This window comes from Alexandromys fortis, unplaced genomic scaffold, assembly GCF_014885135.2.
Source record: "Alexandromys fortis isolate MF-2015 unplaced genomic scaffold, M_Fortis_MF-2015_v1.1 scaffold_118, whole genome shotgun sequence".
NCBI classification, from domain to species: Eukaryota; Metazoa; Chordata; class Mammalia; order Rodentia; family Cricetidae; genus Alexandromys; species Alexandromys fortis.
The window spans coordinates 1,192,531-1,217,594 of record NW_026068010.1 but is presented as its reverse complement, the minus strand read 5'-3'; the positions used below and the strand labels follow the sequence as shown (position 1 = coordinate 1,217,594).

The following is a 25,064-nucleotide window of genomic DNA, read 5'->3' as shown; positions in this document are numbered from 1 at the left end:
AGAGAGAGAGAGAGAGAGAGAAAGAAAGAAAGAAAGAAAGAAAGAAAGAAAGAAAGAAAGAAAGAAATTATCTAATCTGGGTGTGGCCTGCAACCTTTGCACAAATGGAAACTGGGTGTGGTGGTGCCTGACCTTAATCCCAGAAAGGCAGAGGCAAGCAGATTTCTTAGTGTTCGCTGTCAGCTTCGTCTACAGAGTTCTAGGCCAGCAAGGGCTGCTAGACCCTGTTTTGAAAGTAAAGAAAGATCACAGTGTCTACTGCTTTTTGCTGGTGTGTAGACCTGGGTAATACGAGGGCTGCCTTATAGGAAACCACTGGTCAGACATAAAAGGCTTGTAATTGGTCCCCAGTGTTGGTGGTAAACTACCATTTGTCATTCCTCCTCATGGCCCAGGGCCCCACTCCCTGAGCTGACCCCAGGGACACTGCCCTTAGCAATAGTGTAGGTGGGGCAGCAGGATTCCTTTGGTCTCCAGAAGGCCAGGGTCACCCTTTGGACTGACGGGTCTGTGTTTAGCTGTTCTTCCGCAGAGGGAGGCACGGCTCAGGGAGCAGGCTCTTCCACACCCTCTTCCTCCCCGCTGTTTGAACTCTTACACTTCTTCTCCATGGGCATGGACTCTCCCACACCCTAGGGACTTCCCATTTTTCAGCCTTCTCTTTTGCTTCTGCTTGATCACTTTCACTTGGCCTGTCCTCCCTTGTCCTGGGCCTGTTCATCCTTCTTGTGTTTTGCCTTTCTTCAAGGGTCTGTGTGTGCCCAGGCATCCACTGTATGTATGGCCGAGCTGCATTCCAGCCCTTTGGTTTTTCTGTTCATGCCCCCCCCCTTTTTTTTTTTCTAGTACGGGGTTTGGAACACAGGGTCTTGCTCATGTTAAGAACTCTACTACTCGGGGCTGGAGAAATGGCTTAGCGGTTAAGAGCACTGACTGCTCTTTCAGAGGACCCAGGTTCAATTCCCAGCACCCACATGGCAGCCACAATGATCTGTAACTCCAGGATCCAACACCCTCGCACAGACATACATGCAGGAAAAACCCTAATGTGCACAAAATAAAAACAAATTTTTAAAAAAGAACTCTACCAATGAGTCACAATGCTCAGTCCCCGTAGCTTGTGTGTGTTTACATACACAAGCACATAGCTGGAGCTTGGCCTTCCGACCCATCACTGGGCATTGGTGAGCCTCTGACTTCCTTCTCTGACTTCAATCTAAACAGCATCCATAGGGTTACACGGAAACCAAGTATAACCCTGGGGTGGCCATCTCAGGGTCAAAGAAGCTCTTCATTTGAGCAAGCTGATTCCATGTGGTCTGAAACAGGAAGGGATCACCTCCATCCCTCTTTTGCTTATGTGAATTGCCCAATCAGGTTTTCCCCCCTTTTCTCTACTGTGTTTTTAGTTTTGCATCCCTCAATTTTTAATATATATGTGTGTGTGTGTTTTGCCTGCAAGTATTTATGTGTGCAGTTTCTTTAGAGGCAAAAGAAAGCATCAGATCCCAGGGAACTGGAGTACATATAGCTGTGACTCATCATGTGGGTGCTGGGAATTGAACCCAGGACCTCTGGAAGAGCAGTCAATGCTCTTATCCACTGAACCATCTGTCCAACCCAGTGATACCTTTTTTTTGTTTTTGTTTTTGTTGTTGTTGGTTTGAGACAGGGTTTCTCTGTAGTTTTGGATCCTGATCTAGAACCAGCTCTTGTAGACCAGGCTGGCCTCAAACTCACAATTCGCCTGCCCCTGCCTGGCCCTAATCCCTGCTGGGATTAAAGGCGTGCGCCACCACTGCCCGGCCTCAGTGATACCTTCTTAGTAGGCACTAGCTTAGTTTAGTTGGATATTGTATGCTGTCTTGGGGTTTTAGTGCTGTGAAGAGACACCATGACCAAGGCAACTCTTTTTTTGTTTTGTTTTCTTTTTTAAGACAGATTTTCTCTGTGTAGCTCTAGCTGTCCTGTAACTTGCTCTGCAGACCAGGCTGGCCTTGAACTCAGAGATTGACCTGCCTCTGCTTCCCTAGTGCTGGGATTAAAGGCGTGTGCCACCATCTCCCAGCTAATTATGGCAACTCTTTTAAAGGAAAACATTCAATTGGGGCTGGCTTACAGTTTCGAGGTTTGGTCCATTACAGTCATGGTGGGGAGCATGGCAGCTCACCAGCACATGTGGTGCCGGAGGAGGAACTTGACGTTCTAGATAGAGACTGGCAGGCAGAAGAGAGAGAGAGAGCCTGGGCCTGGCTTGAGCCTCTGAAGCCTCAAAGCCCACCCTCAGTGACACCCTTTTTTTTTTGACAAGGCCACGCCCCTGACTAACACCCCTCCCTATAAGTCTGTGGAGGCCATTTTCATTTTCAAACCACTGCATATGCAGGAAACAGGCTCAATATTAAGAAAAACTGAATTCTCGTTGTTCTATCTACACCACAGGTTGCAGAATCCCCAGAAGACCTTGGGTGCACATTAAGGCATCGCCATGCAGGGGTGGTGTACGAAGCTGCCACTGTGGAGGTGGCCAAGTCTGCTTCTATCACACTGCAAGTACTGGTCACTACCCCAGGGGACATTTCTTGCCTCTGGGTCTTTAAGCACAGCTCCCTGGGCTGCCAGCCACACTTTGATTTACAAAACAGGTAAGGGTGGGCCACAAGGATTTCAGAGCCAAATTTCCTGCATAAAATGTAATTCATTTGGAATCTCCCATCTTTTTTTTTTTCTTTCTGCAAAAGTCAAGATTCTCCTGTTTCTGTCTCTAGAATGCTGAGGTTATAGGCATGGACTTCTGGGCTGGGCTCAGAACCCTCTTCCAGCTTCCATCCATGTGTCTTGTAACTTATCTCTGGTGAAACAGTGAACTAGATGTAGAATTAGGGTATGGACACATGACACTATGGAGCTGCCAGTCATAGGGATGCTGCCCCCACAGGCCGCTGAATGTTGTATGGACATCCGCTGATGGTGACGTGGATGTCAGCTGATGGTGACCCAGCCACCTTAGCTCTTCAGTTACTACAAACTAGGCCTGCACAAGATATTGATATGTCGTTGGGCATGGTGGTACATGCCTTTAATCCCAGCCCTCAGGAGTCAGAGGAAGGCGCTTCTCTGTGAGTTCGAGGCTAGCAAGTTTCAGGACAGCCAAGGTTCTTAGACAGCGAAATCATGTCTTGACCCCCCACCCCCAAGAAAAAGCTATTGATAATGTTGAGGATGTGTGGTGGGAATGACAAATTCTAAACTACTCTAAAAAAAAAAAATAAACTCATGAGTGTTGAGAGATGGCTGAATGTTTAAGAGCACTGGCTGCTCTTCCAGAGGATCTAGGTTGGGTTTCCAGCACCCACACAGCCATTCACAACCATCTGTAACTCCAGTCCCAGGAGATCTGATACTTTCTTCTGACCGCCGCGAACATTGCATGCAAGTGGTGTTCATACATACATGCAGGCAAAACACTCATACATATACAATAATAAAAGATATACAAGAATAAAAATATTTAAAATAAAATAATTTATTATTTATTTTGTTTGTTTGTGTTTGCTTTTTGTTTTTCAAGACATTTGATTTTCTCTGTGTAGCCCTGGTTGTCCTGGAATTCACTCTGTAGACCAGGCTGGTCCCAGACTCACAGAGATTCACCTGCCTCTCTGTTTGCCGAGTTCTGGGATGAAAGGCATGTGCCACCACTGCCAGGCCAAAATAATTTAATTTTAAAAGTTTATTTATATATAAATTACATATGTAATTTGAAACCTTGATTTGCTCTGACAAAATAAGCCTTTTGTTATTGGATATGAGATACAGTTCTACAAAATGTTTTAATAACTAACAGTACTCCGTAAACCTGTAAGAGACCTAAAATTGTGGGGTTTCCCAATGCCTAGCCCTCTCACCCTACCAAGTCAAAACTCCCTTTTGAGGGTGGGCAAAAGTCACAGCCAGGCTAATGGCACTCAGGCTGAGGCTGGGGAAGGGCCAGAGTCATGTTCTCCACAGAGCAGCCCTCAGGGTCACAGCCTCATCTGACTCGGGGTGAACCTGATGCTTCTGCCTCTGAGTGTTTTCCACAGTAGCCAATCCTCTTTCTCTTTCCACAGAGGAATTGTTTCCATGGCCATTTTGAACGTGACAGAGACCCAGGCTGGCGAATACCTACTGTATATCCAGAGTGAAGCTGCCAACTACACAGTACTGTTCACAGTGAGTATACCAAGTAAGTCCAGCTCTCTACTAGGTGCTCCAGCACCCATGGGGGCGCCTCGGGACTGGGTGCTCCAGCACCCCACGGGGGCACCTCGGGACTGGGTGCTCCAGTACCCCATGGGGGCACCTCGGGAGTGGGTACTCCAGCACCCCATGGGGGCACCTCAGGACTGGGTACTCCAGCACCCCACGGGGGCACCTCAGGAGTGGGTACTCCAGCACCCCATGGGGGCACCTCAGGAGTGGGTGCTCCAGCACTCCACAGGGGCACCTTGAGACTGGGTACTCCAGCACCCCATGGAAGTGTCCCAGGACTCGTTGTATTTTTTCCTCACTGCTGGGGTCACCAAATTCAGATATTCAGGGGTTTTAAACACAGATATGGAAGAACTGGAAAATATTTTGACATGGGGACAAAATAACGGACAGAGACCTTCTAGTGTGTCGTTTGGCACGCCCCGTCTTAGGCACTCACAGAGGTTGGCCTGCAGGTTGACATGAACACAGACACCTGACATAATTTGTGACTGGCAAATTCAGGGGCCCATGAGAGCTAGGTCTATACTTGCTCATGGCTCCACTATGGGCCTATGTGACACTTGTGGTCTTACAGTCATAGCTACTAGCATTGGGGAACATGCTAGGTGTAAGCATCACAGCTTGGCTAGAAAAGTATCTTGGAAGCCAGTAGCCACAAAGTCACACTACACAACTGTTGTAGAAGGCTGTTTGTTTGTTTCCTGGCTGCATGGCAGCTCAGACCCAAAATAATCACACAGAAACCGTATTATTTGCAATACTGTTTGGTATTGGCTTAAGCGTATTTCTAGCTAACTCATATCTTAAATTAACCCATCTTCATTAATCTGTGTATCACCATGAGGCTGTGGTTTACCAGGTAAAGTTCCAGAGTCTGTTTCCTGTGGCCTTCTTTCTCCCAGCATTCAGTTTAGTTTTCCCCGCCTAGCTCTGTTCTGCCCTGCTTTGTTATAGGCTCAAAGCAGTTTCTTTATTAATCAGTGGTATTCACAGCCTACAAAGGGGAATCCCATATCACACAACAAACCTCACATTAAGAGATTTGTTGGGAGGGGAAAAAAAAAACCCTGGAAAAAAACAGAAGGGTAGCTCAGGCAAGAAACAACAGAAAGCTGATAGGATATAAGGCTTATATAGAGTTTCTTGAGAAGCGGGGGTGGAACTTTTCGGGGTGGAGCTTTTGAGGGTGGAGCTTGGTGGAATTTCACGATGGGAGAGTAAGCTTTTTACTCTGTAGGATGGGGGCTGGGTCCAGCAGTTAAGAGTGTTCTGTGGGCAAACCTGGTGGTTAGAGGTCTTCATGGGAGGGGCCTGGCCACTTATGTGGCTCAGGGGGCTTACACTAGGTTCCCTGAGGGTCATCACCTTGGGCCACACAGTCAGCTTGCATGACAAAATCAAATATAGAACAATTTCACCTGTTTTCTCTGAGGAGTCCTGCAGTGCCTCTGAAGCAGGTAGGAACACAGCCCAGAAGTGTACAACTCAAAAGCTGTCTGTGCTTTGTGCCTTGAGCCTCCACCCTTCCCTCTTCATACTTCCTCACCTCTCTTGTAGGACATTGAGTATGGGCTCCATGCCCAAGGAGAACACAGAAGGTCATAGGCATCTATCTGCGTTCTCTCTCTCTTCCAACACGACATGTGTAGCTGTGTATGCTGAGTGGAAGGTTTTCTGTGTCTCTTATATTTACAGTGGTTTCTTTTACTTCAAGTTCTACATCCATAATCCTGGCACGTGGGAAGCTGAGGCAGGAGGATTGCAATCTTGATGCTCCAGCCTGAGTTCTAGGCCAGCCTGGGTTACAAAACAAGACTGTTTTTAAAAAATGAAAATAAAATGGTCAAGAGCATTTGCTGTTCTTCCCAGGGGCCACAGGATTCAGTTCCCAGCACTTACTTGGTGGCTGGCAACCATCCATAATGGAAGTTCCTTAGGATTCAACAACCCCCCAAATAAAATATAAATGATAACTTTCTGGCACTCCCTGAGTGGTGAGCTGTGAAAAGGAAAAGTAGGAGAGACCAGCAACTCAAGGATGGAGGGGATGCTAGCCACTTCAGGATGGAGGAGAGGCTAGCCCGTACAGGATGGAGGAGACGCTACGCACTCCAATATGGAGGAGAGACCAGCCATTCCAGGATGGAGGAGAGATTAGTCACTCCAATATGGAGGAGAGACTAGCCATTCCAGGATGGAGGAGAGATTAGTCACTCCAGTATGGAGGAGAGACCAGCCATTCCAGGATGGAGGAGAGATTAGTCACTCCAGGATGGAGGAGAGACCAGCATCTCCAGCATGGAGAAGAAACTTGACTAGCAACTCCAGTACGCAGGAGAGACTAGGCAACTCCAAAATGGAGGAGTGGGTCATAAACTCAATGATCAAAAGCAGGGCATGGTTGCAAACAAACAAATCAAACGTCATTATTGTTCTCGAAAATTAATAAAGTTTTTTGATACAGAATCTTGCTTTATTTCTGGCTGGCCCTCTGTAGATCAGGCTGCCCTTGAATGCACAGAGATCTGCCTGCCTCTACTATCCACGTGTGGGACAAACGTGTGTGCCACCACTCCTGGCGTTATGCTATTTTTAATTTTACTTTTTTTTTTCAGTTGAAAAAGAACAAAACAGATCAACCAAGATAGCAAAACTCTTGAAATTCCCACAGTTAGGAGCATCTCAGGAATCAGGGGTGCTTAGAGTAATGTGGGGGGGGGTCCTCTGAGGAGTGACACAGGGAAAGTGACCTGGGGTCTGCCTGGAGAACCCTAACTCATGGCGATTACCTCCCAGGGCCTCAGTTTCTAAGTAGAGGTACTTAATGGATTGTCATGTGGAGGCAAAGCAGCAAAGTTTTTCTTTCTTTTACAAAGGTTTCAAGGTATAGCCTAGGTTAGCTCTGAACTCACCATCTCCTCACTTCCTACATTTGGGGATTACAGGTATGCACCACCACACCTGGGTTCAATGTTGTACTCAAGAAAAGAAAGTTGTTGAAGCAGGGGTGTCCCACCTTTGAATATTACAACATGATAACGTGGTCGGCAAATGTCTTATCCCCATTCCTAAGTGTTCCAGGACCATGATACTTATGGGGTGGGTGCAAGTTGGATGTGCCTGGACACCCCTAATAAAGGGTAGAATTGAAACCAAGTTTGGAAGTCACTGGGATTTAAAAGAAAATGAAAATGGCCATAGGATGAGAAGACTTGCAGTTTACAATCAACTACAGATAGATAGCGATAAAATATAAAGAGCATCTATAAATAAGGGCAAAGCTAAAGCAAAAATATCCCCTCCTAAGTAGCTGAATAAAATGGTACTCATTTTTTGTATTTGTATTTTATGTATGTGCATATGTATGTACATGTGTATGTATATGTGTGTATGAGTGTGTGTGTGTATGTGCGCACACAGACACACACACACACACACACACACGCAAAGGTCTAGGCTGAATGGGAGGCTAAGCTAAACGTCTCAATTCTGCTCTGGTTTTAACTCCGTCCTATTCTATTTCCACCTTTCTCCACTGTACTAATTTGCACCTAGTTGTAGATGGGAAGAAAGTAGATTTTAAACTTTAGATAAGAGCTAAGCTCTGTGGTTTTGCTAATTTTTTTTTCTCGTTTTACGTTCTGTTGTGTGACTTCACCTTACTTATTCATCTATGGATTTGTGAACTCCAAGAAACTGACAAGAGACCATGTGTAAGACTGTATCACACCCAGCATGGTGGCCCACGCCTTTAATCCCAGCACTTGGGAGTCAGAGGCAAGCAGAGCTCTGTGAGTTCGAGATCAGTTTCACGAGATCAGTTTCACCTAGCTCAGTTTCATGAGATCAGTTCTAGGCAAGACAAGGCTACGTAGAGAGATGCTGTCTCAAAACAAACAAACAGACAGACAGACAGACAGACAGACAGACAAACAAACAGCAAACCTGATGTCAGCTAAGGGCAGTGGGGAGCCAGACTCTGCTGCGGTGGAATAGATTAGCTGTTTAGAAATGGTGTGGACTCTGGTTTGAGTACTAAGTGGTAGCGTGTTGTCATGCCTCAGATACGCAGCTGTACGTGCTGAGAAGACCTTACTTCAGGAAGATGGAAAACCAGGAAGCACTGTTCTGTGAATCCGAGAGCGTCCCAGAGCCCATTGTGGAGTGGTTGCTCTGTGGTTCCCACAAGGAGAGGTAAGGCGCACTTCACCGTGACCGTGACGAACTCCCAGAGATCCGCCTGTCTCTGCCTCCCGAGTGCTGGGATTAAAGACTTGTGCCACCACCGCCCTGCCAGGTTTTTTTTCTTTTCTTTTCTTTTTTTTTTTTTAATGTGTAAGTGCTCTGTCTGCATGCTAGAAGTGAGCCACTATGTGATTGCTGGGAACCGAACCCAGGTCCTCTGGAAGAGCAGCCAGTGCTCTTAACAACTGAACTGTTTCTCTAGCCCCAGTTTAGACAGATGTTTAAAAAGGGAAGAATGGGATTACCTGGATGGCTGAGTGAGTTGAGATGTGAAGCCACACAGCCAGGTCAGCGGTACTGTGTACCTGCTGAAAACTAAATGGGACAAAGCAGAAGAGGAAAAGGAAAATTAGTTCTTCAGATACTATTAATGTGATCTTGAGTTTTATGGGGAAAAAGATGACCTGAACTGTGTGTGTGTGTGTGTTTGACATATGTGTTGTGTGTGCGCACCTAGGTATATATGTATGGAATGCGTATATAGAATAAGACGGCTGGAATGCTGTCACATCAGTTTGACAGTATTTGTTTTGGGGTAATAGGAAATTGGTGACTTCAAATTTGAAAGAAAATGCACTTGATTTAGTGGAGAAAGCCACGAGTAGGGCCACAGCCCCCAAAGCTATCCTATACCCTGGGAAAGCCATGCGGGGGCATTTCCCGTGGAGGCAGGAGAATGTCACTCTCTGAACACTACCGAGACCTAGTGGTCTTCCCTAGAAGGCACACTTCTTTTTTTTTTTTTTTTTGGTTTTCTTCTCCGATTTGTGCCGGGAACTCACCCTGCTGGTGACGACGGCCTCTCTCCCCGTATGTTCCTTGCCTGCACTTGCAAGAAAATGCTGACCGTCCTCTTCAGCTGCATCAAAGCCCAGCTGTGCTTCTTGTCCCGTTTTCTTTCTGAGTTCTTCCTTTTTTCTTTTTCACCTGCCTTTAAACGATAACCAGAAAGAAAGAAGAAGGTCACCAAGCATGCGTGTGTCACGACACACACCTGTAATCCCAGCACTCAGGAAACTGAGGCGAGAGGACCCCTCAGAGTCTGAAGCCAGCCTGAGCCACATAGTAAGGTCAAGATCAACCTGAACGGTGGTGTGGAGAGACCCTATCTGGGTCTAAAGTAATCGTGTAGTATTATTTTAATTAGACACAGAGTTGCTAGCTGGTCCCTGGGATCCCAAGCCAAATACAGTTACGCTTGTGATTTTTCCAGCTACTCATTTCTTTGAACCCCTTCAGATGTGCTTTGTAACTTCACCCCCCCATGCATGCGGGGTGGCTTTGAACCCAGGGCCTTGCATACGCTGCTATGTCAGAAGTCTATACTGGAAACATTTCATGAAGGAAACTTACCTTCTAATTGCAGCTGTAATGAAGGAAGCTCTGCTGTTGTCAGAAAGGAGGAAAAGGTACTTTACGAGCTGTTCGGAGCAGACATCAGGTGCTGTGCCAGGAATGAACTGGGCCGCGAATGCACCAAGCTGTTCACCATAGGTAACTGGGGACTGTCACCAATGTAGTGTTAAGGACTATTCCTTGGAGTGCTGTCTGGGACTGATGGCATCTCCTGAGGCAATCACCCGACTTCAGGGATTCTTTCTTCTTTCTTTTTCTTTTTTTATTTCTTATGTATCAGTGTTCTGTCTGCATGTATGCCTACAGGTCAGAAGAGGGCACCAGATCTCATTACAGATGGTTGTGAGCCATCATGTGGTTGCTGGGAATTGAACTCTCAGGACCTTTGGAAAGAGCAGCCAGGGCTCTTAACCTCTGAGCCATCTCTCCAGCCCCAGGAATTCTTTTTTCTTTCTTTCAGAGCATTTTGTTTGACTTGGCTTTATTTAGGTGCTGGGCTCAAACCCGGGGACATGGGTGCATGCTCTGCCACTGGGCTCCACTCCAGACCCTCCACACTACTTTATCACATGTATTCATTGTGTGTGCGCACACATGTGCTGTAATGTGCATGTGGAGGTCAGAGGACAATCTGTGCGAGTCTGTTCTCTGAGTCTATCATGGAGCCCCAGTCTCAAAGTCAAGTCGTCCCGCAGGGCAACAGGTGCCTTTACCCACTGAGTCATCTCAATGGCCCATTCATACCATTTAAAATGTAATATTATAGATTCTGTAAGTGGGGATTTCGTCCACAAAGGATATCCTGTCTCTAGAGGATTGTTCTATTTCATCATTTCTGCCCTTGTTCTGTGGTTCTCTAGGCTGGCCTGTTCCATTGTGCCATCCTCAGCTCAAGGGTGTTTTCATTTGATTAGTAATATCAGGGACCTTGGCACCTTTGCTCTTCAGAATGTTCATGAGACTTTTGTGACCAATCAAACACCTCAAAAATAATAACTTTTTTTCTTATTTGGGATTTTTTTTTATCTTCTAGATCTAAATGAAACTCCTCAGATCACACTGCCCCAGTTGTTCCTGAAAGTGGGGGAACCCTTGTGGATAAGGTGCAAGGCTATCCATTTGAACCATCAGTTTGGGCTAACCTGGGAACGAGAAAACAAAGCCCTCGAGGAGGTAATGGTACCATCTGTTAGGACTCCAACATTATACTGACCACCACCCCCAGCCCCCCCCCCGCCCCCGCTCTCCCACCGCCCCAACTCTCCTCCACCCCACCAGCAGCCGTCCTTTTTCTCCCTGCTCCTTCTTGGTCGACCCCACATCCTTCCCTTTACAACCATCCTTTCCTAATAATCTCCCTACGTGGGTTTGCTGAGCCCTGTGGTTCATGCCTCACTGCCCCAGCTCCAGTCTACCAACATTTCCATTGGTATTTACAGCAGGTGCCCAGCACACGCTGGAAACCTGAATGCAGATTCTCGTTCCCTTAACACCCAGGGCAGCTACTTTGAGATGAGCACCTACTCCACAAACAGAACCATGATCCGGATTCTGTTGGCTTTTGTGTCCTCCGTGGGAAGAAACGACACCGGATTTTACACCTGCTCCTCCTCCAAGCACCCCAGCCAGTCCACGTTGGTGACCATCCTAGGTAACACCGCAGCACAGGAAATCTGTTTGTTTGTTTCTGAGACAGAATCTCTCTATGTGGCCTTGGCTCTCCTGGAACTCACTGTGTAGATCGGCTGACCTGTAAGTCTCCGGAGTGCTGGGATTACAGGCATGCGCCACCACACTCAGCTCTACTCGTATTTTTAGTTGCTTTTAGTGTGGAATATGGACTATGCCGCCTAGATTCTTGTTTCAGTCCAACTTGCCACCAAGATACTAAAAGGGAGGTTGGTAAGATGACTGAGCCAGTAGAGACGATTGCTACCAAGCCTGTGGCCTGAGTTCCAGCCCTAGACCCTCCAGTAGAAAGAGGACTGATGTCTGAAGCTTGACCTCTGACCTCTGTAAGCATTGCAGCTCAGATGGAAAGGAATCCTGGCACTCAGGAGCCAAGCTCGGGTGGGAGAGCGCTTTGGCAGTCAGGAGCCAGGGAATAAATAGCCCAGGTCACAGGAAGTGTTGCAGCTTATAGCCCTGCTCTAGGGAAAGGCTTCCCCAATGTAACAGCTCTGCTCCTGCAGGAGAGGGCCAGGGAGTGTAACAACTCGGCCCTGCTAGGGGAAGGTTTCCCCAGCAAAAGTGTTACAGCCTGGCTTCTCCTCCGTCTCAGGCTTCCCCAATGAAATGGGTTCTGCTAGGAAAAGGCAACCCCAGGGAAAGTGTTGCAGCCTTCTCTGTTCCACTCTGTCTTTGCTCTGGCAAAAGAAGGTCTTCACCCAGACCTCATTCAAGAGATTTATTGGAAGGGAACAATCCAGGAGGGTGGCTGCCTCTGCCAGGGTGGAAGAAGAGCAGCCGCAAATTGAATGGGTGCAGGGCTTATATAGGGTTTCTTAGGGGCTGAGTTTTTCTAGGGAGAAGATTTTCAAGGTGGACATTGGTCAGAGTTCAGTCTCTTGAGCTCAGATTGGCTAGATCTCTGCCAAGGGATTAGTTGATTTTCTGCTCAGGGATTGGTTCATTTTCCTGCACAGAGATTGGTTGGTTTTCAGCTTAGTTGATCAGGGGCAGATTTGGCTCTGGCTTCAGGACCAATCTGGGTTTCTTTCACTGGCCTTTTTAAGCTTTCTGGCTCTAGATTTGGGGCCAGGGCATATTATTTCCAGTGACTCTAATTCTAGGGCCAAAGTGTGTTTCTTTGGCACTGGTTTCAGAGTCAGGGTGTATTTCTTTGGTTCTGGGTTCAGAGCTAAAGCATTTTTTTTCCTTTTGACTTTTTATTTTATTTTTTTAGTTTTGATTGTTACAACCCCGATTTCCTAGTTAGTCTTCTCTCTGCTGCAGAACCATAGCATAAAGGCTTCAAATATCATCAGATGTAAGGTCCATGTTATTGACTGTAAACCATGAAGCTGGGCTATGTTTGAATGAAAACATTTGATATGGATGGTCAGATGAAAGATACCAAAATGTCATAAAGCAATTTCTTCCACTGGCTCGGGTCTCAGAGCTGGCCCTTTTACCCTACAACCTCTAATGTGGTCTTTGCCATAGGTACAACCCAAAACTCAATATATAAGTGCAATTTTTTTAAAATTTAACTTTTATTTAATGTGCATGGGTGTTTTGCCCACACCTATGTGTGTGTGCCCTAACTTGTGTGTGTAGTGCCTACAAAGGCCAGAAGACAGTCCCAGATAGTTTGGGACTGGAGTTACAGGTCGCTGTGAGCCTCAATAGGGTGCTGGGGATTGAAGCAAAGTTCTCTGGGCGAGCAGCCAGTGCTGTATCTGCTGAGCCGTCTTCCCAGCCAAAGTTGTAAAAGACGCTGAATTAGAACAGCGTGGTCCAGATATGCACACTTGGATGACACTGTCTGCACTCAGAGCACATCGCGATGGAATCAATCTGCTCGCCTGACTTTGTTCTCCATAGACCGTAACTTCCTATGGGCAGGGCAGTCCCTTCTATCCCTGGAGTCCCAGAACCTGGTCCTAAATACCTGCCGAATGAGTCCTTGTTCTTAGTGATGACTGTGAGGACTGTCCTCACGCTGGGTGAGTGGGAACTGGGGCTGCCCTTGAGGGCTACAGAATAACAGCCACGTACAGGTAATGTCACTCTCGGGTGCAGGCTTTAGCGATGTGAGCGAGGGAAGGCGTCAGCTGTGCTCTTAGCAGAGCAATATGGAGGTTCCTAGGGAAGCCTTGTCTGTGTTGCTGACCAGTGAGTTGTACCTGGGGATTATTTAACATGGGGCTTATCCCTAGGACTCAGCAAGAGGAGTGTGTCCTCTTAGCTTCTGAGCCATCCTTCTAGCTCCAACATCCTATCCCTAGTAAAATCCTGACTATAGAAGATGAGTTCAGCCCGACATCCGGAGCTGAAACTCCTGTGTTTCTTCTTGGACATCATTTTACTGCAGATCTTTATGAGGTCAGCCTGGTGTCCCTATCAGGTTCCAAGTTAGCTGGGGCTACACAGTAAAACCCTGGGTTTTTGTTTGTGTGTATGTGTTAAGGTTATTTTACCATCCTAATACAAATATGAATATCTAATTTGTAAAATTTTCTTTTTGCAGAAAAAGGATTCATAAACGCTACCAACTCACGAGAAGAGTATGAAATTGACCCATACGAAAAGTTCTGCTTTTCAGTCAGGTTTCAAGCATACCCACAGATCCGATGTACGTGGACCTTCTCTCAAACGTCATTTCCTTGCGAACAAAGTGGTCTGGAGGATGGATCCAGGTGAGAGAGGACAGAGCATAGGTTTCCACCCTTGCCCTTGAGAAAGACAATGCTGTATTTGTGGAAGTGAATTCTCTCATTATGAGTGTGTGTACACACGCAGACACGCACACCCTCCCCCGCCTCCACCAGTACTGAGGATCAAATCCCGGAGCCTTCCTTGCACGCACTAACCAAGCACTCTGCCGCTGAGCTATAGGCTCAGCCCCATGAGTGTGTAAGCTGATTTATTGTTGAGTCAGAGACCTAAAGAGGGAAAGCAAAGGGCACCATATGAGGGTAGCCTACCCTCACTCTCTTCTGGGAGTAAAGCCTGCCGCATAAAAACAGAATCCTGGCGGTCTTTCTGTCAAGAGATTGTGATTTCCTGTCAGAGTGCTGGACTGTGACAGTACCCTGGGGCCAAGTGTATTGAGTGATGGAGGAATCGAACCTCCTTGCCAGCCATAAACATGGTCCATATGTGTACTGGCTTATGTAGGGATCGAACCTCCTTGCCAGCCATAAACATGGTCCAATGTGTACTGGCTTATGTAGGGATCGAACCTCCTTGCCAGCCATAAACATGGCCCATATGTGTACTGGCTTATGTAGGGATCGAACCTCCTTGCCAGCCATAAACATGGCCCATAGGTGTACTGGTTTATGTAGGAATCGAACCTCCTTGCCAACCATAAACATGGTCCATAAGTGTACTGGTTTATGTAGGGATCGAACCTCCTTGCCAACTGAAAACTTGGCCCATAGGTGTATTGGTTTGTGTTTTCAAGTTGAAAGTGCAGAAACAGCCCACCCATAAGTGGTAAAGGACAATTTAATTCCCCAGGGATTTGTCCAACTATATTCTGGGGGAGAAATTCTTATTCCTTCTTTGAAAAGCAAAAGTCAGCTTCCCCCAGTTTCTTCCTTTAACTATAGTGCTTCTTTCTTTTTTTTTTCAGATTTTATTTTTAGTAGTTTTAGTCGTGTGTGTGTGTGTGTGTGTGTGTGTGTGTGTGTGTGTGTGTGTGAGAGAGAGAGAGAGAGAGAGAGAGAGAGAGAGAGAGAGAGAGAGAGAGACTTTGCATGCTATGTTCTTGGAGGCCAGAGGCTTGCTTACAGGCAGTTGCGAGCTGCCCGCCATGAGTGCTGGGAACCCAGCTCAAGGACTTGTGTTCCTAACTGCTGGACCAAATCTGCAGGGCAGCATCTCCTGTTTCTTACAGTCTGTGACTTCAGGTTAGACTGTAAGAGCCGGGCACAGTCTAGAACAGTCATTGTCTCTCAGCACATGACTCATAAGTGCAAGATCCATGAGTCACTTGGGCAATTGTCTTAAAAGGTAGATTTGTGGCTCCTGTTCTAGACATGCTGAATCAAAATTGAGGCAAGTTACCCTGATTTGATTTGATTTTTTTTTCCAAATAGGGGCTCACTGTGTTGCCTGGGCTGAACTTGAATCCTTGAGTTCAGACAACCCTGCCTTGACCTCCTGAGTGGCTGGCACTGTGTGCTCGGCCACAGTGATCTGAAGGCCTCTGTTGCTAGTTTGTCTTAGGTCTGCTGTCTGACGCAGTAGCCACCAGCATTAGGCTAGTGAGGATTTTACCCTGGGGTAGTCTAAATTGAGATGAAAATACACTCTGGGTTTTGAAGGCTTTGTATTTACAAAAGAATGTAAAATCTCATTAATAATTTCCATGTTGGTGCTGTGTTTAAATGATTGTGTCTGAGGTGTTCTGGGTTAAAGAACTCAGCTGTTGCGCTTAGCTTTACCCTCTTCTCTTTAATTCGTGTACACAGTTGGTGGGGAGTCTCAGAAAGGAGAATGTGGCTGGTGTCGTGTCTGTGGCCCATGATGATCTTGTTGGATCTCTGGTTACTGTGATGGCTAAAAACTTCTTACCTTGATTCTGCTCGGCGCTGCCTTCATGATATTGTGCTTTTTAAATTTCCTATAAAGTGATTTGTAATTGGTCTTTGTTTGAGCAAGAGAGCAAAAGAGGTACTGGGATGAGACCTAGGGCCTTGCATGCTAAGCAAGTGTTTTATCACTGACCTACAGCCCCAGCCATGTTTGGATTTTTGTTGTGTTTGCTTTTTAAAGATTTATTTTTAATCTCCTGTGTGTGTGCATGCCTGCTTGCCTGCCTGCCTGTGACGGATCCCCTGGAACTAGAGTAATAGGCAGTTGTGAGCCAGCTGATATGGTGCTGGAAATTGAATTCAAGTCTTCTGGAAGAGCAATACTAGCTTTTAACACCTGAGCCACCTCTCTATCCCTAGATTTTCTTGGTGATGGGGGTGTCCAGTGGGGTGTGTGTATATGTGTGTACACCCACATGTAGAGGCCAGACCAACACTGGAGGTCATTCTCTATTATTCGCCATGATTTAAAAACATTATTGTTATTTTATGCATGAGTGTTTTGCTTGCATGTATGTCTATGCATGTGTACTTGTTGTGTGGTTGGTGAGATATCAGATCACATGTGTGACTGGCGGGGTGTCAGATCACATGTGTGATTGAGGGGATATCAGATCACATGTATGACTGGGGGATGTCAGATCACATGTGTACCTTTTCGGGTACAGATCACATGTGTGACTGATGGGTGTCAGATTATTTGGACGGAGACTTATGGACAGTTATGAACCACCATGGGGGAACTAGGAATCAAACCTGGGTCTTCTACAAAACAAGTGCTCTTAACCACTGAGTCATGTCTCCAGCCCCCCTCCACTATTTTTTTTTAAGACAGACTCTCCCACTGAACTTAGAGCTCACCGCTTTGGCTACACTGACTGGCCATCAAGCCCCAGGATCAACCTGTCTCTGTGTGGCCCCATATTCCAGCCCTAGGGTCACAGAAACACACTGTTGCACCCGTCCTTTACCTGGTACGGATCTGAACTCAGGTTCTCGTGCTGTGTAGCAAGCGCTTTATCCACGGAGCCACCTCCCCAGCTCCTTAGCTGGAGGGTAGAGTTAGAATGCAGGGATTACAGAACTATGTGCCTTCCCTTACAAAAGTTATCCTAGTGTTGGAGAGGTAGTGTGAGGTTAACTAAGAACGCTGAGTACCCACCATCGGTGCGCTCCGCATGCCAGCATTTTGAGCTGGATCTCCCTCTGCTGCAGAGGGCTGTCTGCCTTGTAGACCGCCTACCCAGCACCCCTGGCTCCACTCACTGGATACCAGCAGCTCCTCTACCTTCTTTCAGTTGTTACAGACCAACAATATCCCGGATGTCTCATGGCAGAAAGAACCACCCTTGATTGAGAGTTCCACCTATTCTCATGAACTCGTTTGTTTCTTTCTTTGTGTCTTGCTTGCTAGTTTTGAGACACAGTCTCTCTATGTAGCCCTGGCTGTCCAGGAACTCGCTATATAGACCAAGCTGGCCTTGAACTCACCATGCCTGGTCTCATAAACTCTTATCCGGAACTTGAGTTCCAGAAGTAGCGGACAGGAAGGAAGCCGCCTGATGACAATGCAGCCTGTGTTTAGGATAGTTGACTTTCTGGCCCCAGTGCACCAGTGTGATCTAACACAGCCTTAGACTCCCCTTGCGTTCCAGGATATTTGTGAGCCTGACTCAGGTAAAGGAAGAGTTAAATTTGGTTTAACAAATGCCCCTTCAGGTAGTGGGGGTGTCTACCTTTAACCCTAGCATTCCAGAGGCAGAAGCAGTCCATCTCTTTGAGTTCTAGAGCAGCCTAGGCTACACCTTGAGTTCTAGGCCAGCCTGGACTACACAGCAAAGTGCCACGTGACTGGGTAAGGTGCTGCCACTTTCCTTCACCCCCAGAGGACACATATTGTCACTGTGTGACATGGTGATACACAGCAGAATGTCTTGAGGTGTCACAGAGCTGTGTCTACCACGCAGTGAGGGGTCACTCCACTGGGCTGGGTGGCCACATTGCATCTGGGGCTCCAGACCACAAGCCTGAACCCCAGCAGCTTTCCACCCCAGGTCAACCAGTTCTGGGTCCCTCCATTTCCGTCACCTTGGGGCAGGCTCTAATCGCCATAAAGACAGCTGCACCGGCATCCCTCTAACTCCACTCAGTGCCTCGTTCAGGAAGTGTGTCTGTGAACCAGGGAAGAGACCCCTGGACATCACTTCTAGGAGAAAGCTGAATCCTTGGTGTCTCCCATGACCCACACATGACATCGAGCGCCGTGCATTTCTTTGAAGGTTCCCAGAGAGTTAAAACTGTGCCAGGTCTAACAGCGAGCACCCTTCCAGTGCGGGCAGAGCTGAATGGTGAGAGCCGTCAGCTCGGTCCTCAGTGTTCCATGATTCTGCTCTGCTGTAGGCTCTGGGCTGAGGTGGGAGGTAACACAAGTCTGTGTAACTTTTTTGTTTTGTTTTGTTTTGTTTTGGATTTTCAAGACAGGGTTTCTCTGTAGCTTTGGTTCCTGTCCTGGCACTAGCTCTTGTAGACCAGGCTGGCCTCGAACTCCCAGAGATCCGCCTGCCTCTGCCTCCCGAGTGCTGGGATTAAAGGCGTGTGCCACCACCGCCCGGCTCTGTGTAACTTTTGATAAGAAGTTCCAAATTTACTAGTGCCAAAGCCAAAGGAGCATGCAGCCTTCACTCCACCCTGTGTGTGGCAGTTTACTGGAAGGGAGTTGGGATGGCAAAGTATCAAAGTATCAAGATTGTTATTCTTTGTGTTCTGAGAACCAAGTTGGGTGGCCGCAGGTTTTTTTTTTTTTTTTCTGTGTAGTAGCTGGACTCCTGCAGAAGCTTCAGTGCGGTCATAGTGTACACCAGAAGTCTCTCAGCTTCCCCACCTTCACAGCTTCGTTTCTGCAATTTACTTCCTCAAATCTCACCCGACGGTCTGCTGGGGCTTGTCTTTCCGTGCTTGCACTCAGTTTCTAGCTGCCTTGGTGGCCTTTTACTTCTGGAAGAAAAACAAAACAAAACAAAACAACAAAAACGACCGAAGATTGTTTGCCCCTTACTTGAGTAATTACCTAGACCTACTAATAAAGGCCAACTCCACATCAGTGCCATGGGAGAAAAAGGATGAGCTTATCATAACTTCTCCCCAAAGATACTTGATTCCCTCCTCCGGGAGTCCCAGTTCCCTCCCCACCGAGGCTCTCTCTCACTGAGCAAGGCGATGATCGCCCACATGTTCACAGTCTGGATGAGTGGCTAGTGGCCTGCTCAGGACAGGAGCAGGGACACAGAAGCCTCCGGCAGGACCTGAGGCAGAGCTGACATTTACCTTTCACTGAGTGCGGTTTAGGGTTAGGGGAGACATGAGCCTGAAGGCATGCAGAAGGGAAGAGAAAGGTATTTGGCTCTAGAGCAAGAATATGAGACCCTTCAGTGATGTTGTCTGTGGCCCTGGCTCCTTCCTTTTCCTGGGCTGTACATGAGACCCTGTTTTAAATGTATGTAAAAAGTGTCTTTAACTTAATAGTTGTACTATTGTGTCTTAGTTATAATTTTCAAAGCTACATAGTGCTATAGAGTTTAAAAGTTGAAAACAGGATCTCCTTGTGTAGCAGTGGCCAGCCTGGAGCTTAATGTGTAGACCAGGCTGGGCTGTAACTCAAAGAGATCCACCTGCCTCTGTCCCCCCGAGTGCTAACATTAAAGGTGGGTGCCAGCAGGCCTGGCTCTAGACATAACATTCTTTATAAATCATAAGCAGATTCCAGAGCCCTTAGACCAAGCCTGGCCTTTCTCAACTCCTCCCTTTGGGGGGTGAGGGGAGCAAATACAAGGAAGTAGAAGGTGATTTGATGGCAGGATGAACCCCTCTTCCCAATTGTAATGACATTACATAGGCTTATTCTCCAAGATAAATCACTGTGAACTCAAATTTCCTGAAGCTAAAAAAGAAATAAAGAAGGAAAAAAAAAAACTGAGGAAATGAGGCTCTGAGCCTCCTGATGAGCCTCCTGGTCACTCGGATTGTTGTTGGGGTCGTAAGGGTGGGAGAGAGCCAGGTGCGGGGGCACAGGCCCATGCCCTGGAACACTGGAGGCTGAAGGAAGAGAGAGCATGAATCTGGCCTGTCGAGGCCACGTAAAGGCAAGAGAAATCAGTAAAGCTATCTAGAGATTTAGTTCTGTGTCCCACTAAGTTCGGTGACGGATTTCCTATCTGGATATTGTTGAAGAGAAAATACCTCAGGGGCTTTCTCCGGGGCAAGCCATGGCCTGTGGAGGCAGCACGAAGGAGGGACAGGAAAGAAGAATCTTCACACAGCCTTGTGCTTTGTCCTTCATGGTGCAAAACGGTTGTGTGTAGTCGGATTTTTCATTGGGCTGCCAGCTCACAACAACAACAAAATAAAACATGGCACGGGGATTCATATTAATTATGAAAGCTCGGTCTATAGCTTAGGCTTGTCCCCTAGCGCTTATACCTTAAATCAACCCCATTTCTATTCATCCACGTCTTTTACTTCCCTCCTGCAGTCTCGCATCCTCTGTGTCTGGCTAGTGACTCCCTTCTTCCCAGCATCCTCTCTGCCCCCAAAATCCTGCCTGGTTATTGGCCCTTTTTTTTCCAAGCTTTTTATTAAACCTGAGTGACACATCTTCACAGTGTACAAAAGATTATTCTACAACAGCTGTGTGGTTATTAGTTTCTCTACCAAACTGAGCAGAACTTTCGCCACGGTCCCTAGCTAGCTGTGTCAGTCGGTCAGTCCCTCCTGTCTCTCCGTCTCTGTCTTTGTCTCCTCCTCTCCTGTTTGATACAAGCAAGGCTCACTGTGTGACCCACATTAGCTTTGAACTCTTTTTTATTTTTTTTTTAAAAAGAATTTGTGTATTTTTATTTTCTGTTTATTAGTATTTGCCTGAATGGTTCTATATGCCTGCCTGGTGCCCATGGAGGCCAGAAGAGGGTGTTGGATCCCCTGGTGGAGTTTTAGATAACTGTGAGTCATGGGGAACTGAACCCGGGTCCTCTGAAAGACCAGCCCACTGAGTTACCTCTCCAGCTCTTGACCTTGGACTCTTAATTTTCCTATTCCTGCCTCCAGAGCAGAGATTCCCGGTGTGTGCCAGTGCCACGTGGGCTACTGGCTGGGTTTTGTTCGTTTGTGAACTCTCTCCTCTGGTCCTTTTCAAGGCCTTTGGCCATCGTCCAGAGACTCACATTTTCTGCTTTGGAGGCTCCTGTTGTTCTTCCCTTTCTGAAACCTGGGAATTGCTGCCTTTTGCCCCACCCTCACCCCACCCCTCCCCCACCCCCACAGCTGGCCCTGGGAATCGCTGTGGTTGGCCCCACCGCCAGCGCTCCTCCTCCCCCACCCCCACCCCCACCGCTGGCCCTGGGAATTGCGGTCATTGGCCCCAGGGCTGGCGCTCCCCCTCTCCCACACCCACCCCTCCCCAAGGCTGACCTTTGCCTTTTCTACCGTCCTGCCATCACTTCCAGCGTTTCTTCCTTGTCCTGAAGTAGGCCAGGGTAAGAAATGGATGCTGGGGGATAGCTCAGATGGCAGGCAGTGTGTTTGCCTCTCCCACAAAGTCCTTGGTTCAGTCTCTGCTTTCATAGAACCATGATGGAGGAAAGTCATTGGCTAATAAAGAAACTTGGCCCAACTGATAGGGCAGAATTTAGATAGGCAGAGTAAACAGAACAGAATGCTGGGAGGAAGAGGAAGTGAGCTCAGAAATCATGCAGCTCCTCTCAGAGCCAGACGCGATGAAGCAAGCCAAGTCAGACATGCTGAATCTTTCCCAGTAAGACTGGTGCTACACAGATTACTAAAAATGGGTTAGGCAAAATATGAGAATTAGCCCGTAAGAGGCTAGAGCTAGTGGGCCAAGCAGTGTTTAAATGAATACAGTTTGTGTGTTGTTATTTCTGGAGTAAAGCTAGCCGTGCAGGAGCTGGGTGGAACGAAAAGCAGGCCCACAGCTCCCACAACAGAACCAGGCATGGTGGTGTACTGGGAAGGTACACCGCAATGAGAGCATTTTATTTTCGTTCCAGTGGTCCTGGGGATCGAACTCAGGGCAGGGGATATGCATGGCCGGCGCTCTAGCATGTGAACTCAGGGCAGGGGCTATGCATGGCCGTCGCTCTAGCATGCACCTCACCTGCAGCCAAACTGCTGTGAACTTGCTGCTGTGAACTTGGCAGGGGCAAGAAATGATTCCGTCTCACTAGCTGCAGCTGGGAGCATCCGAGTATGAGGTAAAGGCACCCGCAATACTGGCACCAGGACCACCTGGCTTGAAGCCCCGACTTTCCAGGTGTATCTTGGGGTCATCTGGGACTTGCTGTTGCCTTTTTGCATATGCACACTAGCATCTGAAATTTAGTTTTCCATGGTACCCCTCCGGCATGCCCTTTCCTGTTCTTTCCTGCGTAGGAACATTCTCTGAAACCTCAGATGTGAACTCTCATTTCTCTTCTGGTAGAACTTGCACACTCTAGTTTATCTGCTCGGCTTCCCAAGGACCTCAGTCCAGCCTTGAACCTCCTGAGATAAAGGTGTGAGCCACAGTGCCTACATCCATCCCATAACTGCTTCATTGTCTGCTTCTAACATCGAATTGTAAAGTCTGAGATAATGGAAACACATTTTCCCCCCAAATTTGCGGCTGGAGACTTAATTCTCCCCACAGAATCAGGCATCGTTCGGTAGCTGAATGAATGTCGCTGTCATCTCCAGACTTTCCACCAATAAACTTCTCCCAGTATAATCAGGCAAATCTAAGGTTGCACACGCTGTGGACACTGGGCTCAGGCATCCGCAGCATCTCCTTCGGGCCTTCACCTCTCTGAGCAGTTAGACTATTTTTCTGGGGTCGTAATCAGTGGACTCCATTCTACCCCCTTAGCCCTCTCTTCCCAGACATCCCAGCGCCTTCCTCTCTTTCGGTCAGTAGGCCCTACTTCCATAGCCCCATGGCTTTCTGCCTTCAGTATTTTGGAAGCCCTTCCTTGGGTCTCTCCTTTTGTCCTGCGTCTGTGAAGTCCACAGAACGTTCTATGCTGACCTCTGCCTCCTTTGGGCAGCTACGTACCCTCCATCTAATGCTCCAGTTCTTCCCCTTTTAGGGGTTTTACAGCCCACTGGGGCTACAGTCTTTCTACAGACGGGAGGGGAATAGCTGGGCACTTCCATGTTGAAGGCCTGTCCCCCTAAAGTGGTTCTAGGAGGTGGGGCCCTGTGGGAAGTCTGTGGATGATGGGATGTACTCTCTTGAAGTGGGGGATGGCCCCCACTCCGCCTTTGGTTTCCCCGCTACAGCTTGCAGTCTCGCCACGTTGTCCCCTCACAGGTCTCAGAGCAACAAGGACAGCCAACAGTGGATTGACACCCCCAAACCTGTGCACCCCAATCAGCTTGTTCTCTATGCATTGATTTACCTCAGCTCTCTGTTAGGTCGACAGAAAGCGAGCTATCGAGAACTTTCAGGTCTGTGTCCTGCACAGTGGGCTCCTGGATGGCATCCATGCCAGCTCATGCCTACCTTTCTCTCACTCAAAAACTTTTCCTCATTTCATCTAGTTATTTATTGTGTGTGTGTCCACATGCATTGTGTGTGGAGGTCAGAGGACAACCCTGGGACTCAGTTCTCTCCTTCCACTTTGTGCATTCCAGAGATGAAATTCAGCTTGTCAGGTTCAGTGACCAGAGCCACAACTGGGCCATCCTCTCAGCACTCTGCCTGCTCTGGAAGAGTCTTCTTTTATTTGTTTTTCGACACAGGGTTTCTCTGTGTAGCTTTGCAGCCTGTCCTTGAACTCACTTCGTGGACCAGGCTGGCCTTGAACTCAAAGAGAACCACCAGCCTCTGACTCCCAAGTGCTGGGATTAAAGGCACTACCACCTTGACCTTGAAGTCTTTTTGGACAATAATGCTGCATGTGTATTACTCTCATTGGTTGGTAAGGAGTGGGCGTGTCATAGCTAGGCAGGGTTTTCGAGGCTGAGAGAATGCTGGAAGAGAGTCACAGTCAGACGTGGGAGAAGCAACATGGAAGTTCATAGACGAGGTAAACGAATGTAGCAGCGTGTAGGTCAACAGAATGGGTCACTTTAAGTTGAAAGAGCTGGCTGGAGACAAGCCTAAGCTATCTGCTGAGCGTTTAGAATTAAGAGTAAGTCTCTGTGCGTTTATTTTGGAGCCGGCGGTCCCGACAAAAACTCCGCCTACACCTGTCCGTCTTTCTAATCTGCCATGTTTTCACGCTTCCTCCCCCTCTTTCTCACACATCTTCAAGTTATGGTCTGATTAAATATTTTCTCAGGGAAAGAACAGGGGAATGGGACAAAGTAGAGCAGAGATAATGACAATGTGTGGAAATGCCGTAATGAAACCCATTAGTTTATAGTTTTTATAACCTAAAAAGGCAAGTTTTTAATTAAAATAAAATACATAAAAATGATTCCTCTAACAACCTTATTTTAAAAAAATCAGTATCTCCTGAGCAAGCCTTTCCTTTCCCCTTGTTCCTCGTGACAGTGCGTGTGTGAAAGTGTATTCCTAGTTCCGTGCCTTCTCTAGATCTAACCAGCATCCCACGACAGTCTCCAGCATCCCAGAGGCCTGGTAAACATGGTGGATTACACACAATAGGAAGTTAGTCATGTAAAAGCGCAGCTCACTTGTCATGTCCCACATCCCCGGTGACAACTTTAGGGTCCCACCCAGTTTTTCCCCCGTGCTTGGAGGGAAGCATGAGGATTAGAAAAGAATTAGACAAGAGACAACTGATAGAGTCCGGAGGTCATCAGTGAATGCTGAGATCCGCCTCATGTTTATTTCTCATAAGCTTTATCTACCCCAATCCAAAGAGGAGGGGGAAAGCATGAGACTTCTTTACCGTGATACAAGATTAAACAAAGTAATCACCTTCT

The 25,064-nt window shown here is 47.4% G+C and overlaps 1 protein-coding gene and 1 long non-coding RNA gene across 3 annotated transcripts in view; one reads left to right on the top strand and one right to left on the bottom strand.

Moving 5' to 3' along the window:
- Flt3 (fms related receptor tyrosine kinase 3) overlaps positions 1 to 25,064 on the top strand; it is an 88,657-nt gene that overhangs the window by 34,750 nt on the left and 28,843 nt on the right. The window contains exons 3-9 of the mRNA XM_050161979.1: positions 2,443 to 2,645; positions 4,113 to 4,228; positions 8,322 to 8,451; positions 9,869 to 9,996; positions 10,892 to 11,031; positions 11,356 to 11,509; positions 14,051 to 14,219. Of these exons, the coding sequence (XP_050017936.1) occupies positions 2,443 to 2,645; positions 4,113 to 4,228; positions 8,322 to 8,451; positions 9,869 to 9,996; positions 10,892 to 11,031; positions 11,356 to 11,509; positions 14,051 to 14,219 (1,040 nt within the window). The remainder of the gene's footprint in view (positions 1 to 2,442; positions 2,646 to 4,112; positions 4,229 to 8,321; positions 8,452 to 9,868; positions 9,997 to 10,891; positions 11,032 to 11,355; positions 11,510 to 14,050; positions 14,220 to 25,064) is intronic.
- LOC126513534 (uncharacterized) lies at positions 17,534 to 21,764 on the bottom strand. 2 transcript variants are annotated; one of them, XR_007595373.1, is made up of 3 exons: positions 21,588 to 21,764; positions 20,361 to 20,506; positions 17,534 to 19,118 (listed from the first exon to the last, which is right to left on the bottom strand). It is a non-coding gene; the product is annotated as an uncharacterized lncRNA (long non-coding RNA). The 2 variants fall into 2 exon arrangements; XR_007595372.1 differs by having other exon boundaries at positions 20,361 to 20,499.